This window comes from Castor canadensis, chromosome 18, assembly GCF_047511655.1.
Source record: "Castor canadensis chromosome 18, mCasCan1.hap1v2, whole genome shotgun sequence".
NCBI lineage: Eukaryota > Metazoa > Chordata > Mammalia > Rodentia > Castoridae > Castor > Castor canadensis.
Window position 1 is genome coordinate 42,385,495 of NC_133403.1, and position 18,939 is coordinate 42,404,433.

General features: G+C 51.6%; 1 protein-coding gene across 3 annotated transcripts in view; it reads left to right on the forward strand.

Annotated features, from left to right (window-relative positions):
• Window positions 1-14,808: 14,808 nt before the first annotated feature.
• Aacs (acetoacetyl-CoA synthetase) overlaps window positions 14,809-18,939 on the forward strand; it is a 44,583-nt gene continuing 40,452 nt past the window's right edge. Inside the window, exon 1 of one of the 3 annotated variants that reach the window (XM_074061241.1) lies at window positions 14,809-15,092. In XM_074061241.1, coding sequence (XP_073917342.1) covers window positions 14,960-15,092 — 133 coding nt within the window. In that variant the 5' untranslated portion in view covers window positions 14,809-14,959. The remainder of the gene's footprint in view (window positions 15,093-18,939) is intronic. The other 2 variants (XM_074061240.1, XM_074061239.1) reach the window with 2 other exon arrangements.

Genomic DNA, 18,939 nt, shown 5'->3' on the forward strand with positions numbered 1-18,939 from the left:
CAGGTGCCTGTAGGACAGCATAGCAGTTAGTGACAACAGTGCTGGGTGAGACAAGCCAGATCACTGGAGTAAATTAAATGCCTGGGATTCAACAATCACCTTGTAAGCTGGAAGCATGGCTCCAGTCCCAGTGCACCTGCCTGGGCTCAGAACTGCCACACACACACACAAATCACCTTTCAAAAATGCGTTTTAAAAAAGGATTGGAGGGCTGGGGACTTGCCTCAGGTGGTAGAATGCTTGAAGCCCGGGGTTTGATCTCCACTTCTACAAAGAAAAGATGGGAAGGTGGGTGAGTGGGCAGCTTTCTCGGAGGGATCTTCAAATAGTAGTAAAAACTCAAGGCGTGATGTTTGACAGTGCATTTATTTGAAAAGCTCTCAGCCCTCAGACTTGAAACTAATGTGGTTGCAGCTTTCTAAATAATTTTGAATAAAAAAATAAATAGAACCCATCGCTCCTGGGAACATAGCGTGTTTCTGGTATGAAAAAGCTATGTGTGTCCATACCTAGGACACACAGACATGCAACAGTTACACCATCTCCCACACAGCACCTGCAAAATCTCAGGACCTCGGCGACCTTCGGGGTTACTCAGTCCCTTGGCCTAGGAGCTGGCAGGGGCCCAGTATTCCTGCTCACCCTGTGTCCTCCCCCAGGTCTCTGCCATTCTGCAGGATGTGTTGAGGACCATTAGCAGTGTGTCCTCACCAGCTGGTCTGCCATCATTGTCATCAGCCCCCAAGTCTCACAATGGGACTCTTTGGTGTGTGACCTCTGCAAGTCTGTGCCACCAGCTGGGCCTTCCCATGGCACGTCAGGCCCTGTGGCCCCTGGTTCGTTTTGTGGTTCCTCTTCTTCCTTCCCTCTTTCTGCTTTGGAATGGGGCAGTGGGGGTCACTATTGAGATTTCACACATGAGTGCGTGATGGCCCAGCCGGGGATCCCCCTCTGGATCCCAAGCCCCAAATGGACGAAGAAGCAGGCACCCTAAGGCTGTGTGTAGAGGACTCACAGGGACTCTGAGTATGGTATGGAAAACACTGAGGGACGGAGGCCGCTACAGAAAACACCAGGTAAGGGTGAGGCAGAGCTGGGAACGGGCTCTGGCGCCAGGAAAGTTCCTTAGGGCCTTTCATGGGAAACTCCAGTCTCAACCCAACACTGTCCTTTGCGGTCGTAAATGTCAAGTGTAACAGGAAGCCTTGGGGCAATTCTGTCCTTGACTACCTCTCAGGTAAAAGCCCTCTGCTTAAAATGTGATTTTTTTTTTTTTTTTAATTTGGCAGCACTGGGGTTTGAACTCAAGGTCTCACACTTGCTAGGCCACTTGAGCCATTCTGCCAGCCCTAACCCTGTTTTTGTGATGGGTTTTTTTAAGACAGGGTCTCTCAGACTGTTTTCCCCAGGCTGGCTTTGAATGGAAATCTTCCTGATCTCTGCCTCCTGAGTAGCTGGGATTACAGGCGTGAGCCACCAGCACCCAGCTTAATCTGCTTCTTGAGCAGAGGTAAGAACTGGCAGTTCAAGACCGGGAGAAACAAGACCTCTGCAAATGGCCGGGGCAGAAGTTCCTTCTGCTGCTGCACCTGTTTGGTTGTAGTTCTACTTTCTGGACTGAATCCAAAATAGTCATATAATGGTAATATAAGCATCAGCACACTACTGCCAGCTGCCCATTCCTGTAAATAAGCTTTTATTGGTACACAGCCACATTGATTTATGCATGACAGCCTGCTGTCACGCTACAAAGCACAGTTGAGTCCCTCAAAGGGGCTGCAAAGCTTACATTTACCTTTGACCTTTTACAAAAATGTCAGTGGCTTCTAATCTAGACCTGGGCCACCAGCCACGTGTGCTCCCGAGCAACCAATATGGCAGTGAGTGTGTACTGAGAGGTACACACTTCCGAGGTGTTGGAGCTCGGAAGACATGGTGTGGATGTGGGGCTGGCACCACATCTGGCACAATTTGCCAGACTCCCTGCCCCGACCCCAGTCCTGGACTGGGCTACTGCTTGGCACAGTGGCCAGCGGTCCCTAACAGTGATCCTGACAAGGTTTCCCCAACTCTTGGGGTCAGCCAGAGGCCTCACTGACATCTCATTACAGCCCTGGTTCCATGTAGGTGCCTCCTCTCCCACCCCGACCCGGCTTTGGGGACACCTGGTCTCAGAAGGGTTTAATCCATTTATTTTTTTTGGACGGATTAAGGTTTGAACTCAAGAGCTCCACACTTGCAAAACAGGTGCTCTTACTACTTGAGCCACTCCTCCAGTCCATTTTGTTGTGCTTATTTTGGAGATAGGGTCTTGTGAACTACTGGCTCTGGCCTCAAATCACAATCCTCCGAATCTCAGACCCTCTAAGTAGCTAGGTTTACAGGCAGGAGCCACCATGCCCAGTCTTTTAAAATTGTTTAAAATGTGGCCAGAAGGCCAAGTGTGGTGGGTCACATCACACCTACGATCTCAGCTATTTGGGATACTGGAGACAGAGGCGGAGGCGGAGGCTGGCCCGAGGAAAAAGTTAATGAAATCCCATCTCCATCGATAGCTGGATGTGGTGGTGCCATGCCTGTGATCCCAGCTGTGTGGGAAGTCCTAGGTAGGAAGATTGAGATCCAAAGTGTGACTCTATCTAAAGGATAACTAAAAACAACAGAGGGCCGGTGGTGTGGCTGAAGTGCCGCTTGCCTGGCAGGTGTGGCCCTGAGTTCAAACCTCAAAGACTGTCAAAAAGTAAAATGTGGCCACTAGAAAACATTTTTTTTGCACATGGGGCTGCCTTTGTTCTCAAGGACTGCACTGGACTAGATTAACAGTGCTGGGACAGGATCACCTATGGACCTCAATCACTTGGGTTTGTTAACTGAAGTGTGGGTGTTAGGCAGCAGCCAGCCTTGAGCCAGGTTAGGCAAAGGAACCCTAAAATGGAGGGTTAAGGTCTTAGACAAAAACATTTAACAGCCCGTTAGGATCAAAGGAGCCCACCAAAGTTATAGGATGTCAGAGGATGTTTCTGAGTCACCTACCAATCTCAGTTTCTGAAATAACAGATTTCTTTTTTATGGGAACTTGAACTCAGGACCTACACCTTGAGCCATTCCACAGACCTCTTTTTTTTTGTGATGAGTTTTTTTGAGAGAGTCTTGTGAACTATTTGCCCAGGCTGTCTTTGCACCCTGAATCCTCCTGAACCTCCTGAGTTGCTGGATTACGGGGTTGAGCCACAGGTGCCCAGATTTTTACCTAACAAAACAAAGACCCAGGTCTGTAAACCATTGTCGTGGGGGCAGGTACTTTGTACTTTGCAGATCTGTAGGCCTGCCCTAGCCTTGTATCCTTAACCTTAACCTTCAGGGGACTTGAGAGCCTGGGCTGGTGCTAGGGAGGGCTGCATGGCCCGTCTACCTCCAGGAAGATTAGTGCCAGGTAAACACAGCTGTTCTCCATCTCCCTTTCTGAGATCCACTGCCAGTCTGTTGAAAGTGTACTCCCTTCCTAATGAACCTGGCTTTCATTTTCACTGTATTCTCTCTTCTTGCCTGAGGTAGATAGCTGTGGTGACTTTCCAGTAACATGGGGACCTTGATTCTTTCCTTGGTTGTCTTGGTAGTCCCTGGGGAGGGAGGGGCAGGGGCCCAGTGACTTAGGTGACACCAGCACTCAATGCGCACTTGTTGGGAACAAACGAGCCTCAGTGGCCCAATTCCCGAAACCCGGAACAGTTGGTCATTTGCACAATGCAAAGTACTTGTGTGGGTGGCAGAAGTTTCTTGTCCTGAGGCAGTCTACAGGTGACAAGCATCCAACCTACCCCAAGGTGAGTCACTCTGGCCACATGTTGGTCACTGTCCTGCACACCACAGTCAGGTGAAGGGGACCACTGCCAGTGTTCTAGCAGGAACGACACAAGTGCAGGCAGGCGGGGGGAGGGACCCTACAGATGATGAGTTTTCCAGAGTGCAGGTGGCAGAGTGTCAGGAGAGGTGACAGGAGGGGACAGCAATCATTTTCTTAAGCCACAGCCTCTGTGTGTTAAGCTCTGCTCCACCTGCCCCGGCTTGCTGGAATTGCACAATCGCTCCGCTAAGAAGGGGTTACCCTTGTCTTGCAGAAGAGAAAGCCCAGGCTCCAGGAGGTTGAGAAACCAGGTCTGAGGTCTGTCCTTTCACACCATCTCCCTAAAGGCAGGTCAAAACTGCACCCTTTTGTTTCTCCCTCCTGGAGAAGGTGTGGGTATTGAGGGCGTTTTTGAACTTGTATAAATGGGGCTGTTAATTGGTGATAATCAATTAATTGTCTAAATGATGACAATCAGCTGGACACTGGTATAATCCTAGCTTTTTGGGTGGCTAAAATCAGGAGGATCACAGTTCAAGGCCACCTTGGGCAAACAGTTTGAGAGACTCCGTCTCCAAAGTAACCACAGCAAAATGGACCAGAGGTGTGGCTCAAGTGGTAGAGTGCCTGCTTTGCTAGTTGAAGCCTTGAGTTCAAATCCCAGTCCCACTGAAAAAAACAACATTAATTTGGGGCTGGGGGTGTAGCTTAATGGTAGAGTGCTTACAGAATGCCTTGGATTCCGTCCCCAATCCCCCTCCACACACACACAGTGGTGGCCACATTTGTCTCTTGACCCTGGCATTTATTACCTTCCTTCTGCACTGGGCTCCCTCCAGAACGAGAACTGGGTCGTTTTACTTTGGCTCTGGTCGAAGCAGATCCACAAGGGAGGAGGAGGAGGGCGTTGTAAAGGTGAGTGACTTTGGTCAGGCCTGTAAGTCGCAGGTGTAGTGAGCAGCCCTAGGATCAGATGCTGCAGGAGGCCAGCTTTGGGAACAAGCTGGCCCGCACTGGGGCGATTCAGGAGGGGGAAAGTCAAAGACTGTAAGAGGGCTCTCAGATTTACGTGCCTGGTGGAGGACCTAGGAAAGAATCCCGAAGCTCTCCAAGTCTGAAAACACCAGCAGCCATGATAAAGAGAGCCCTCGAGAGCAAAGGAAGCAGCCGGCTCTGTCCAGCCCAGCTTTGCTTTTAGAAAACACTTCATTTGCCCATCAGCGAGGGTAAGCATGACAGTCCCCTCATCTGCAGGGAACAGGGCTGTTCCCAAAAACTTCTGGTGGTCCTGAACCCCATGTGTATTAGTTGTTTGTCCTCTACCACTAGTTTTTTTTTTTTTTTTTTTTTGGCGGCACTGGGGTTTGAACTCCAGGACTCAAGCTTGCCAGGCAGGTGCTCTGCCACTTGAGCCAGTCCACCAGCCTGTACTAGTTTTTCCCTATGCACACATATGGCAACGTTTAACTTATAAATTAGACATACTAAGAGAGTAACAACAGCCAGGTACTGGTGGCTCAGGCCTGTAATCCTAGTATTACGGAGACCAGGAGGATCTCAGTTTGAAGCCAGTACCTGCCTACCAATTGTGAGGCCCTGAGTTCAAACCCCAGTGCTTCTGAAAAAAACAAAAACAAAAAAAGAAAGGACATAGTGACAGCTAAGTGACCAGTGGGCAGGGAGCTTGGGCTAAATTCCCTCATTTCCAGAGTTGCACACGGTAGTAACCTTTTCTTCCATTCATTCTCCTAACTATTTTCATATGAATATATTTTTGTATTTATTTTAACTTGCTCAGTATTTTTATATACATTTATCTGGGTCTGGTTCCCACATTCCCAAAGACCTCAAGTTACATTTTAGAACTTATTTCTAATTTTTCTGTTTTTTAGCAGTGCTGGGTTTGAACTCAGGACCTTGCTCTTGCCAGGCTGGCACACCATCACTTGAGCTACACCCCCAGCCCTAGAACTTATTTCTAAAAGTGATTATTCCTATAGTGATATATTCATGAATGGTTTTGAGAGCATCTACTATTCATCATAAAACCTTAAACATTAAACACACTTCTGTCACAAGTGTGCACCAAATTAAAATCTTCAGTAAATCTTAAAACTGGTCTCTAGCACACATATTCTAACATTGTTCAGAGTTTAACACTCAGTATTAATTAAAAGTATGACATTATCAAATACTGGCATTTAAAATAGGTATTTAAAGCCAGATGTGTGATGCAGGCCTGTAGTCCCAGCACTCAGGGGAGGCTGAGGTGGGAGCAGCCCATAAGTTTAAGTTCAGCCTGAACTACATAGTGAGGCCCTGCCTCAAACAAACAACACAAAAACAAACACAAAACACATAAGTTAATTGCAGCATTTCTTTGGTTTCTTTTATTTTCCTTTGTGAGACAATGTCTCACTGTGTACCTCCAGCTGGGATTACAGGCGTGAAACACCTCTTCATGGCTTTTTTTTTTCTTTTTGGTGGAGGGGTGTCTCGGTATAACTCAGGCTGACCTGAAACTCAATATATAACCCAGACTGGTCTCAGACTGCCTTAACCTCTCTAGTGCTGGGATTATAGGTGTGCACCACCATACACAGCTTTACTTTTTGCTTTTCTTCAAAGATTTTTGTTTTATTTATTTTGCGGTACTGGGTTTGAACTCAGGGCTTCATGCTTGCTAGGCAAGTGCTCTACGGCTTGAGCCATGGGCCCAGCCCTCAAAGATTATTAAAATGGTTTGACTTTCTCTTACAACCTGTGTGAGTCTGAGTGGATTGGGTGCTCTGGGAATGTGGACAGACAGTTCCTACGAGAAAAAGTAGTTCTTTTCTCAGGTTTGTCCTGGGGGGTTGGGGCACGGCAGTGAAGACTTGAACTCCCCAGCAAGAGCCACCTGCCCAGCAGTGCCCACAGGGGCTCCTTGTGTCTTGGGATCTGACCACAGTCACCATGTGGGTTCTGGTCCTTTTGTTCACAAGGACAACCTAAGCCATTCATGGCCACATACCCCATGGTGGCCGTGTCTCTGAGAGAGACAAGAGGAGAATTCCTCACATCTGTTTGGTGTTTTGTGGGGTCTGTTTGCACACAGTGGGATGGGGAGGGAGGCAGCCATGATACAGCAGTGATGCACGGATGACACGTGCAGGAATTTCGGGTGCTCAGGGTTCTCGAGTCTGGTCTGAGAGTGAAAGCACAGACAGGCTCCAACAGCAGAGGTCGGAAAGATTTTATTTGTAGAGAATTTAGTTGGAGAAAAGAGAAGAGGAAGACTGCATATTGGGGAATGCAGGGGGACCCGGAAACCGGTGATCCCGTGGGTCAGGGTGGGGAGTGGGGTTTATAGCCTATTTGCATTGCCTGAGGGCGGAGATGCCTTTCAGATGCAAACGGGCGTTTCCTAGGGAGGAGAAGTGTCCCCTTGACCACTTACCGCCTTTGGGGACCTCCTGCAGTCCATCCTTCAGTCCTTCAACAGGTGCTTAGCAGGAGAGAAGCCAGGCCTCTCTGCCTCCATTTTCCCTGTCTCCTTTCCTCTGAGTGTCTCTGTCTCTTCTGCAATCACCTTGGGTTCCAGGAATGGTAGCATCTTTATGACAAGGGATCGAAACTACCCCCAAGGAAAGGCTCAGCAGACCTCGCCGGACAGACAAACCTCCCAAATGAGGACGATTAACTAGAACGATGAGGGTGCACCGCGGACCAGGAGTAGCCATCCCATGGGGACCAGATTGCTTCCCTCAAGTGACGATGACTTCTCCAGAACCCCTTGCAGAACCAGAGCTGAGCTAATGACCGCCCAGGCCACCCTTTGCTCGGGGTGCTTAAGGATGCATTCCTCTCCCCGCCCCAGCAATTCCTGTGTTTGGACCTGAAACCCCGAAGACGCTGGAGTGCTGCCCTGGCCTCTTCCTGGGGCGCCGGCAGCGACTCGTAAACGTCCTTCACTTGCCCTTCACCACGGCTCTTTATTTGGCGAATTGGGGCGAGCGGCCAGGTCTGCCCCTACCTCCGTTTGGGGAGGTTCATTTTGGGGGTTCCCTGCCTCTGCTCACCCCAGAATCAAGTAGAGGGGATGGTGGGGAAATGCCTATGACAGTTCAGAGTCCAAAGAGCCCAAATGCCACCTCCCGCTGTCCTAGCTAAAGGACAACAGCGCCCCGTTGTCTGCTCCACTACTGCCCGGGGCCCTTTAGGGATCCAGTGGATCCAGAGGTCGCGACCCCACGGTTCAAGGTGTTTCCGGACTCGCGGGAAGGGCGGCGAGGCGGGATTGGCTAGCCCGCCTTCCGGTTGTCAAGGTGATAGCGCGGTCGAAGGGAGACTCCGCCTCACTCAGTGCCCAGCTCCTATTGGGCACGCCCTTTATAGGATCCCATTTCTGATTGGTTGGGAGGCGCAGCCCACACACGCAACGCTGTGCGATTGGTTGGCGCTCCATTCTTCCCTGCCGCGGCGCGGCAACCTGGGCTGATGCGGGGCCAGTCCTTTGCCAGCCAATCAGCGCGCGAGCTGAGTGTGGCGCGTGCTTGTGCCCAGGATCCCTCCGCGGCGCCGCTCGGCGCTCGCGCTCGGAGAGTGGGGAGGGGGAGGGCACCCGCATCCGGGAGGGGACGCGTGAGCTCCGGGCGGGGCAGGTGGTGGAGAAACGCCCGGACCCGTGCAGCTATGTCCAACTGGGGCTTTCCCGCCTGCAAAAAAACTTCTGCAAAAAACCCTCCTGCAAACAAAAACCCTCCTGCAAATTCACTCTCTTAAAGAGTACATTAAAATAGGGCTGCGGGCGCAGCTCGGTGGGGGAGCTCTTGCTGGCATGCACAAAGCCCTGGATTCCCTTCCCAGCCCTGCAAAAATAAACATGCAAACAAGTAACTGAGTAAACAATTGAAAAAAGAATACTACCATGCAAACATTGCATGGTAACAAATGGAAAGAGATGCTGTAAAAGAAAGGTTGGAAGTGCTCAGAATGTCCAAAAGAAATGCCCAGGGCAGACAAGCTTTGCTCCTCAAACACCTCCAGGTTCTCATGGAGCTGCTATTTTGTGCCCCACCTGGTGCCAGGCCCTGGGAAGCCCTGGAGACCAGCAGGGTCACAGCCCTGCCATCAGGGAGCTTGCCCAAGGGAACAAAGACAGGACTGAATTTCAGAGGCTGGAAAGAGAAGCCAGGCGCTGTGGCTCAAGCCTGTCATTACATCCTAGCTACTTGGAAAGCTGAGATCCAGAGGTTTGAGGCTGGAGGTCAGCCCCGGCAAATAGATAGCTTGCAAGGCCTCATCTCGGAAAAAACAAAAGCAAAACAAAAAACCTTCACAAACAAACAAAAAACAAAACAAAAAAAAACAAAAAGAAAGAAACCAAAAAAGGCAGGACAGTCACCTCGCTTTCTCTTGCCTTAAACAAGCAAGAGAGCAGACCCTAGCAAGATTTAGATGGCCGATCTGGCTGGCAGTCATCTTGCTTTTTCTTTTTTGGTGGCAGCACTAGGGTTTGAACTCAGGGCCTTGCACCTACTAGGCAGGCACTCTACCACTTGAGCCATGCCAACAGCCCTTCTTGTTCTTTTATTTTTTGATAGGAGCTTACATTTTGGTTCAGACTGGCTGGACTGTAATCCTCCTATTTGCCCCTCCTGTGTAGCTGGAATAACAGGTGTTTGTCACTCTACCCAGCTTTTTTGTTGAAATGGTGTCTTCCTAACTTTTTGCCTAGGCTGGCTTCAGAACTGCAATCCTCCTGATCTCTGGAGTAGCTGGTATCACAGGTGTGTACCACTGCACCCGGTCTTGTTTAAGATCAAATTTGACCTCTGTTCATTGGGATACCTCTGACTCACTGTTAGCACTAGGCAAACGAGGCTTAGTGCTGCTTAAAACCCTTTTTTTGTTTTGGCAGCATGGGATTTGAACTCACGGCCTCACACTTGTAATCCAGGTACTCTTACCCCTTGAGTCACACTGTCAGCCCTTTGTGTGTGTGTGTGTGATGGTTTTTTCAAGATAGAGTCTCATGAACTATTTGTCTGGGGCTGGTTTTGAACTGTGATTGGTGCCTCCTGAGTTCAGCTATGATTACAGGGGTGAGCCACTGGTTCCTGGTGTTTTAGTTTATTTATTTATTGCTATACTGGGATGTGAACTCAGGAACTACACCTTGAGCCACTCAGCCAGCCCTTTTTTTGAGGGGTTTTTTTGACATAGAGTCTCTCGAACTATCTACCCGGGCTGGCTTTGAACCATGATCTTCCTGATCTCTGCTTTCTGGGTATCTAGGATTATAGGCTTCCATGCCTGGCTGTCTTTGTTTATTTTATAAATTGTGAAATCTATGTATATAATCTATGTAATTTACAAAATAATCAATGCACACTGTGTACACACTCCCCAGGTGAGTAGACCACAACCAAAATCAACCAAAATCCCTCCCTAAATCCAGGCCTTTTTTCATCTCCCTTAGAAAAAAAGCAGCTTTGCCCTGAGGGTGTGGCTCAGTGGTACCTTGTGCTATATACACAGGGCTCTGGGATTCTTAACATTGCCGAGAGAGAGAGAGGGAGAGAGAGAGAGAGAGAGAGAGAGAGAGAGAGAGAGAGAGAGAGAGAGAAAAGAAACAAGGGAAAACAACCCCAGTGCCTGGGTGATGTTAAACCCTGACTGTTTTTCTGACATGTGTATACTTCTAATTAGAACATTTGAGGGTTCGCTTGATTTTCCTTCTGTCAAAGGAAACATGGGGTGCACACGTCTATGACTTGCTTTGGGGTTCAGCATCCTGACCATTACCTGGCTAGAGTGTCTTTTTCCTGGCTGCAGAGTATTCTACCCGACCCACGATCACCCTAGCCCTGTTCCTGAGGCTGGCTTGTGGCCCCGTCTCTGCTGGCGAGGGGGAGGAGGGGAGGCTGAGCTTTGTGACACTGCCCCCCAGTGCATGTGGCTGTGGCTAGTTGGCACTCACCTGATTTCCACAGCCCCTGGGGTGTAGGGACAGGGTTGAAGCAACACACCTTGGAGCTGAGAAGAGAAATCTTCCACTATCCTTTGGCCTGGTAAAGTTGGGGACCCAGGCTGCGGCCCCAACTGGAGCCCTTGCCTCACTTCTGGCCTGGCCCGGTGCCTTGGCAGTGGCTGCAGGTGGAGCTGGGCTGGTCTTTGCCTACTGCTGTCCTCCTCTCTGGCCCCACCGCGGCCTCGTGCACGGCACTCACACCTGCATGACATAAGACCCCCGGTTTACACACACAGAGCACCATCTTTCCTCAGCATCCAAGCCACCTTGGCATCCCATGTGGACTTTTGGTAAAATCCCCCTCTCCTGCATCCCCCAGACCCGCCACACTCCCTGACCACAGGGCAGCCAGAACAAGCCATTATTCAAAATATAAGGCAGGTGACATCCCACCACTGAACTTTCCTGATGGCTTCTCAGTGCACTTTGAATGACACCCAAAGTCCTTACCACATGGCCTCCTAAGACCCTCCATGTCCACTAAAGTTTCGATGGTACCAAGCATGCCTCAGGGCCTTTGCACTGGCAATGGCCTGCTACTCTTCCTGAAGGGCAGCCCAGGGCCAGCTGCTTCCCTTGCTTTAGGTATCAGCGTCCTTAAAAGGTCCCCCCCACCACACACACTCCCTGCACGTGGTCTTTCTTTACTCTCTCTGTCTCTCTTTCCTTCAAGTGAAATTATGCTGGGCACCCATGGCTGACGCCTGTAATCCTAGCTACTCAGGAGGCAGAGATCAGGACGATCGCAGTTCAAAGCCAGCCAGCAGAAATAGTTTGAGAGACCCTATCTCAAAAAACCCCTCACGAAGAAAGACTGGTGGAGTGGCTCAAGGTGTAGGCCCTGAGTTCAAGCCCCAGTACTGAGACAGGTGGCATTGACCTCTATCCTCCTATCTCTCCTTTCCTGCTGCTGGGATTACAAGTGTGTACCACACCTGGTATATATATATATATATATTTTTTTTTTTTCTTTTTTTTCCTGGTGGCACTGGGTTTGAATTCAGGGCCTCACACTTGCAAGGCAGGTGCTCTACTGTTTGAGCTACTCCGCCCCCATCAAGGGTCCCCTTTCTGTTGTTGTTTATATGTTTTTGGAGACAGGGTCTTACTACATAGTCCAGGCTGATTCAAACCCCACAATCCTCCTGCCTCCATTTCCTTAGTGCTGGGATTGTAGTGTGCATCACCACGCCCAGCCCAAAAGGGCCTTTCTTAATCAGGAACGCTAACTGTCTATTTCCTCCCCTGACCATCCTGTGGGTCTCTGCATTATCCATCTTTCCCTTGAACCTGTTGCTTATCTTTGATTTAAGAACTCAAGTGAAGCCAGGCACTGGTGGCTCACACCCGCAATCCTAGCTACTCAGGAGGCAGAGGTGAGGAGGAGCATGGTTCAATGCCACCCCCAGGCAAATAGTTTGGGAGATCCTGTCTTGAAAAGACCCAATCACAAAAGAGAGCTGGCAGAGGGGCTCAAGCAGTAAGAGCACCTGCCTAGCAAGTGTGAGGCCCTGAATTCAAACCTTAGTACTGCCAAAAAAAAAAAGGGGGGGGGCCGCTTTTTAGCTGTGTTCTTTTTTTTTGAGGTGCTGGGAATTGAACCTGGGCCCTTGCACACACTAGGCAAGTGCTCACCACTGAACTACACCCCAGTCCCTCTGTTCCCATTTTAACTGGGATTTGGGAGAAGCCAGGTGGGACTGAAATCCCAAGACTCTTGGGTGTCAAGAATGTATCAGAAGGGGTGAGAGCAAAGTGCCTGCTTATTCTGCCCCTGGGCTCCTTCCCAGGTGCTCTGTGGGGTTTGGTGGCCAATATGGAAGAAGTATGAGTGGCCCAGATGGCTGTCGGGTATAAACCCACCTCCTCCCGCCACATGAGAATTGGTGAACCCACTGGTCAAACTGTTTCTGTGTCCCACGAAGGATGGTGCCAGCCTTTACACAGCCCTGTCCCCGAGATCCACCCCACAGCAGGTACATGAGGCACTTTCTGCTGTGGGTCAGCGGTGGGAGCCGTGGTGAACGAGGTAGACACAGAATTGGCTCCTGGTGTTCACGTGGATTTTTCAAAGATGAGTCTCTTTCTGGAGGGAAACGGCTCACACTCAGAGATAATGGAGATGATACAAAGAGCTGAGGTGATCCTAGCACTCGGGGCAGGGAGGTGGCCGATCTGGAAGATGTGTGTGTCAAGCACCCTGACTTAAGTTTGAATCTGTTTATTTTTGATGACTGGCAGATGGGAGCTAAAGATTTGATAGTGGAGGCCAGGTGTGGTGGTCCATGTCTATAGTCCCAGCACTTGGGAGGCTGAGGCAGGAGGATTGTGAGTTTCAGGCCAGCCTGGGCTGCACAGTGAGACCTTGACTGGTGGAGTGGCTCAAGTGGTAGAACATTTGCCCAGCAAGTATGAGGTCATGAGTTCAAATCCCGTACTGCAAAAAAAAAAAAAAACCTCAAAAAATTAGATTGTGGAAGAGATAATTTACTTCATAAGACTCCCATGCTACAAAAACTATGCTTGCTGGAAGCTGGTGAGAAGAAATTAAGACGGACGATGGGAGAGCTGGGTGCCCATGGCTCAGGTACCAGTGGCTCATGCCTGTAATTCTAGCTACTCAGGAGGCAGAGATCAGGAGGATCGCAGTTTTAAGCCAGCCTGGGCAAATAGTTCCCAAGACCCTATCTTGAAAAAACCCATCATGAAAAAGGGCTGGTGGAGTGGCTCAAGGTGTAGGCCCTGAGTTGAAGCCCCAGTGCCAAAAAAGAAAACAAAAGACCATGGGAGGGTTTGTAAAGACAGTCACATGCAGGAGGGCATGACAAATAACCCCCAGTGCACCTTAAGTTCCACTGGTCTCCTGGGCCAGCCCCTGTCACTGTCCCTGTAACATACCCCCTGAAGACTTGCTGTAAGACTGTTATAAAGAACAAACTGTGTGGTTCAGGTGTTTTGCTACAGCGTCACAAAGGGATGAAGATAAGAGCATTTTTAGCTGAGCTACTAGCTGGGTTCTCATTACAGCTACCTCCAAGTGTGTCCCTGGCTCTGCTGCAAACTTCCTCGGTCTCATCTCACCCAAAGCCAAAGTCTCCAAAGGTCCCCAGGACCACTCCAGCTGCCTTCCTGACCTGAACGTCCCTTACATCGCAGGCATGTCCTCCTGAAGTTCTCTGAGCTTGTAACAGAGACACAGTGCTCCTGTCTCAGGGAGCACTGTATATATATATATAATTTTTTTTTCTTTCGGTGCTGGGGATGGAACCCAGGCCTCTGTACTCAGTAACTTTTTATTTTATTTTTTAACGGTACTGGGGTTTGAACTCAGGGTCTTCATCTTGAGCCACTCCACCAGCCCTTTTTTGTGATGGTTTTTTTTTCGAGATAGGGTCTCTTGAATTATTTGCCCGGGCTGGCTTTGAACCGCGATCCTCCTGATTTCTGCCTCCTGAGCAGCTAGGATTACAGGCGTGAGTTCGCTCAGTATCTTTGATCACATGTATGCCACATGCACCGCTCTAGAATGCGGAAGTTGATACTAACGGGTACACCGCGTGCATCACTGTAGGATCCCGTGTCACTGTCACACGTGCACACACGATGCATTTGTTCTTTCTCCCCTCCGCCCACACCTGTCTCCCATTCGTTTTCCGACCCTGCTGCACCGCAGGTGCTCACTAAAAACCTGCAGGAGGAACAAATCAATAGTAAATGATTGAATACAGAATGGCAGGTGGCCCGACTCCAGGCACCCCACGCTGCGTTCGCCCACTCGGAGCAGCAGGGGCGGGCGGAGAGCCGGACCCACTGCGCCTGCGCAGTCCGGCGTGCCCGCGCCCGCGCCCGCGGCGAGCACTCCTTTTCGATGCGGCTCGGCGGAGGATTACATCTCTCAGGGGCGGGGCTCTTGGAGGCGTGGCTTGAGGTGGGCGGAGCGTGCGGAGGGGGCGTGGCCAGGCCGGGTGTCCCGCGAGCGGCGCCCGCGCCAGCTCAGTCTCGCGCTGGAGCCCTGCGCTCTGCCCCAGTCCCCGGCTCTCGGCGTTGTCTCCTCCGCTGTCACCGCCGTTCCCGGTCTTCATCGCGGTCCCTCCGCCGCCATGTCCAAGCAGGCGCGGCCCGGGCTCGAGGAGATCATGGAGTGCCAGGTGCTCTGGGAGCCTGACAGCAAGAAGAACACGCAGATGGACCGCTTCCGGACGGCCGTGGGCGCCGCCTGCGGCCTGGCGCTGGGTGAGTACGGCTCGCCGTACCCTCCAGGACCTTCCCGGAAGCGGGGTCCCCCTTTGGGGCTCCGAGGGGGAGGGGGAGGGACGGGGAAGGCGGCGCCCCCTTTCCCTGGACGCTGCTGTCCGTCCTCCTAGGTGTTGGGCTGGTCTCCTGATGCCCAGCCTCCCGCTCCTGGGCTTGGGGGAGCCACCTGGCATGGGGACCCTGGTCGGGCCTGGCGACCTTCTGGTGGCCTGTGGGTAGTGTCACCCCATGCTTGCATAGTGTGTTCCCCCCCCCACTCCCCCTAGGCTGCATCCCCCCCCCCCACTCCCCCTAGGCTGCAGCACCTCCTCCTTGCACGCAGGGCAGCTGGTCTTTCCCTTGGAGGGTCATTCTCGGTGTGGCAGTCCCCCTGGTGTCCCCTGCTGACCGAGGATCCTCACCAGGCTCCTCTCTCACCCCTCGTCTTGGCTCACTCCTCCTGGACTTGCTGCTGTTCCCCAGTTTGTGGGGTTCACATGTCAGCCCTCCTAAGCTGGGACTGGCTTGGAATTCTGGACACCTAGAAGGATAGGCAGGTGGGAGCCCACCTTTGGAATTAGGGGAGCACTCCTTTCCCCTTGTGTTCAAACTTCCAGCCCCACACAGATGCAAGTAAGGAGCTTCTTTCCACCACCACTCTGCTCTCAGAAATGCCAGTCTGGGTGTGGGTGCGACTGAGGCCCCTTTTTTGGGTGAGGAGTCCAGGGCTCCAGCTCCAGCTGGCTTGGCTGGTCCAACTGCCTGATCCGCCCCTCCCCTATGTCTGTGGGGATCTTCAATTCATGGCTTTCTCTTCTCCCCTTGTGCCTCTGCTGCAGGTGCACCCTTGTTTCTGTTGGTGGCTCCACTTGTCAGCCTTATAGAAATGGAGAACCGGTCCTCTGCCCTACACCAATGAGCTGTCTTAGTGGCATGGCTGTCCTGGTCCTCTCTGTCCCAGCCCCAAGCACCACTTCTGGGCCTCCTTCCCCCTTCTCTGAACACTCTTGGTTTTTCTGCTTCCTGCCTTCTGCCCTTCCTCCTGCATGCCTCTTGCTGTGCCAGAGTAATCTTGAGGCAGGTCCCACATTGTCACAGCTTGGCTCAGAGCTCTCAGTGGTTTCTTGTTGACCATGGAATTACAAACTGCTACCTGTGCTTCCAGGCCCTCTGCAGCTGGGTGGCGCTCCCCCCTTCCCTCCAGCCCTCTCACTTGGGGACCGGTGTGCTTGGAGACAGGTGTGTGCCTTCCTTCTGGCAGAAGTTGGTCAGTTGATGCAGCTGGATTGAAGAGGGACAGTGCTGGGGGATCCATCCTTTCTCACTGTCACTCTCCATTCCATCCTGTCCTCTGCCAGCAGTCACAGAATCCCAATCTCCTTGTACTTGTTCAGCCTTTACAAAATCAGTTCTCAGCAGGGCAACTCTGCCTTTCTCCATAGAAAGTGGCAGAGAGAAGGGCTCTGGTATCTGCTTACCTGGATTTTGAACTAGCGTCCCATGCCTTGCTGTGTGATCAGATCTCCCCCAGTTTCCTCATCTGTAAAACGAGCATAAGAAGAGGCCCTGCACCCGTTGGGTGGCAGAAGGATGCCATGAGATGGTCAGGCCTGTTAGCCGTGATTCCTGACCTCCCCTCTTCTTCATTATTGCGTCAAGGCAGCTGCCAAGGGGATGTGCACAGACAGCAAGATGCTTACCCTCAGCTACCCAGCACCCTTGGCCTTCCCCGCCCTGGCTGCCCCCTCCGTGAGCCAACTCCCAGGCTAGGTCGGTGGGAGGACAGGGCCTTAGTGAAGGTGTAGTCCCTTTCCCATGGTCAGAATCACAGTTGGTGTGTCCAGTGGGATCCACCTGTGGGCTCCCTGGGCACCGTGTGGGGCTCCGGGTTCCTTTGTGCAGACTTCCTTGTATGCAGCCTAGAGCTGGGCCTGGTGCATGTGCACACGGCGTGAGTCTCTTGCAAGGACCTGGCACTTGGTGCGTGCACCAGTCCTCTATGACTAGAGGGCCTGGCAGTGCTACAAGCTTCAAAGGCTCTGCTCTTTTGGAGGACCATGCCAGGTGTTCTGAATGCCAAAGCTGGAAATCACCTTCGTGTAGGCAGGTGGGCTGGAATTTGCCAACAAGTAGAAGGCTTGGTTGCTGTTCTTGGGTGGCACTGGCATTGAATCCCCACCAGTGCTGGTTTGATAGCTGAAGATGTTTAAAAGGGATGAGGAAACCTAGCTGACTTTGAGGGCCTAGCCTGGCTGACATCAAGGCGATGACTTTACGGGCCAGGCGAACTGACAATAGCTGATGTGTAGTGAGTGCTTCCTATGGGCCTGACCCTCTCTGGTACTTTGCATGAATAACAGCCTCATCCTTACCCTGACCCTTCCTCATTGTACCACCGAGAACACAGGCATAAAGTTACACTTCCCACTTTGCAGCTGCAGGTGGGGAGCTGGGCCTGCCTCCAGAGCTGTGGCTCGCTACCACTGTCTTTGTTGTCTCTTGAATTGGGCAGGGCAGCTGACCCCCAGTTCTGGCTTTCTTTTGCTGTGTGCCTATGATGTTGTGCTGGTCACAAATCATCCCACTATGTAGTGACTCAAAGCAGCATTGAGCATTGATGGCCTTGGTCAGGACCTGGGAAGGCTTGGGGGTGGGGGAGGGGTGGTCCTGACTCTGAAGGCTCACCTGGGACAGAAGATCCCTTCCTAGGTGGCTCACTCCCCTGGCAGGGGGTCAGTGCTGGTCATGGGCAGAGACTGCTGTTTGATGCTGTAGTGAGCTGCTTGAATGTCCCCACACCATGACCACTGGCTTCTCCCAGGGTCAGTGATCCAGGAGAGCAAGACAGAAGTGGTGATGTTTCTTATGAGCTCGTCTACAAGTCACATGGTCATTTCTATGGTGTTCTGTTGGTGACACAGATTATACGAGGGGCTTAAGTGTCTGCAGGTGAGAACTAGTTTTCACAGGAGAAGCCCAGATTCCAGAATTTCATTTGAAACCATTTGCCTCTAGTTCAGGCTCCTGTGAACACGGCACTGACTGAGCTAAATGCCCCTGTGGTCACCTGGGCTGCTGATCAGGGCCTCAGCTTGTCTGAAGCATCCATCCCCTGATGGGCAGTGGGAGGGTTTCCTCGTGAGGTCAGCCCATTTTGCCATCTCCTCCCATGGTCCTCGAGGCATTAAGATGCCAGGTGACCACCCATTCCTGAGACGCAGGGCTGGGAGTGGCTTCCTTTCTCGACGGTGCTGTTGGTGGGCACACTTTGTGATGAGCCTCGAGGGCTTCATTGGGGGCCTGGACTTCAAGCCTCTGCCCATCATCTCAGGCTGGAATGCTGTCATTTGTTTCTTTTTTTTTCTTTCAGTACTGGGGTTTTGAACCCAGGGCCTCACACTTGCTAGGCAGGCACTCTTATTGCTTGAGCCACACCACCAGCCTGGAGCACTGTCATTTGTGAGGGCCAAGGTGATTAAGAAAAATAAATTAAAAATCCAGAGCATGGGAGGGAGAGAGGGAGGGAGAGGAGCTGTTGGGCCTGTTTGTCCAGTGCTGTTTCCCACAGGCAGCCTCCTCTCCCTCAGCCGATTTGGACCCAGGGCTGCCCTCCTGCTTGGTTAAGAAGCTGGCCTACTTCTGCTGATTTATTTATTTTTTGGTGGTACTGGGGTTTGAACTAAGGATTTCCTGCTTACTGGGCAGGTGCTCTACCGCTTGCGCCTCCAGCCCCCACTTCTGCTCATTGACACTTGTGTTGCTCCTTGTCTCCACGGGTTGGCTTGGTACTTGCTATCGGTCATCACGTGATTTTCCTGCAGATGTGTAGGGGTGATGCCAATGGTAA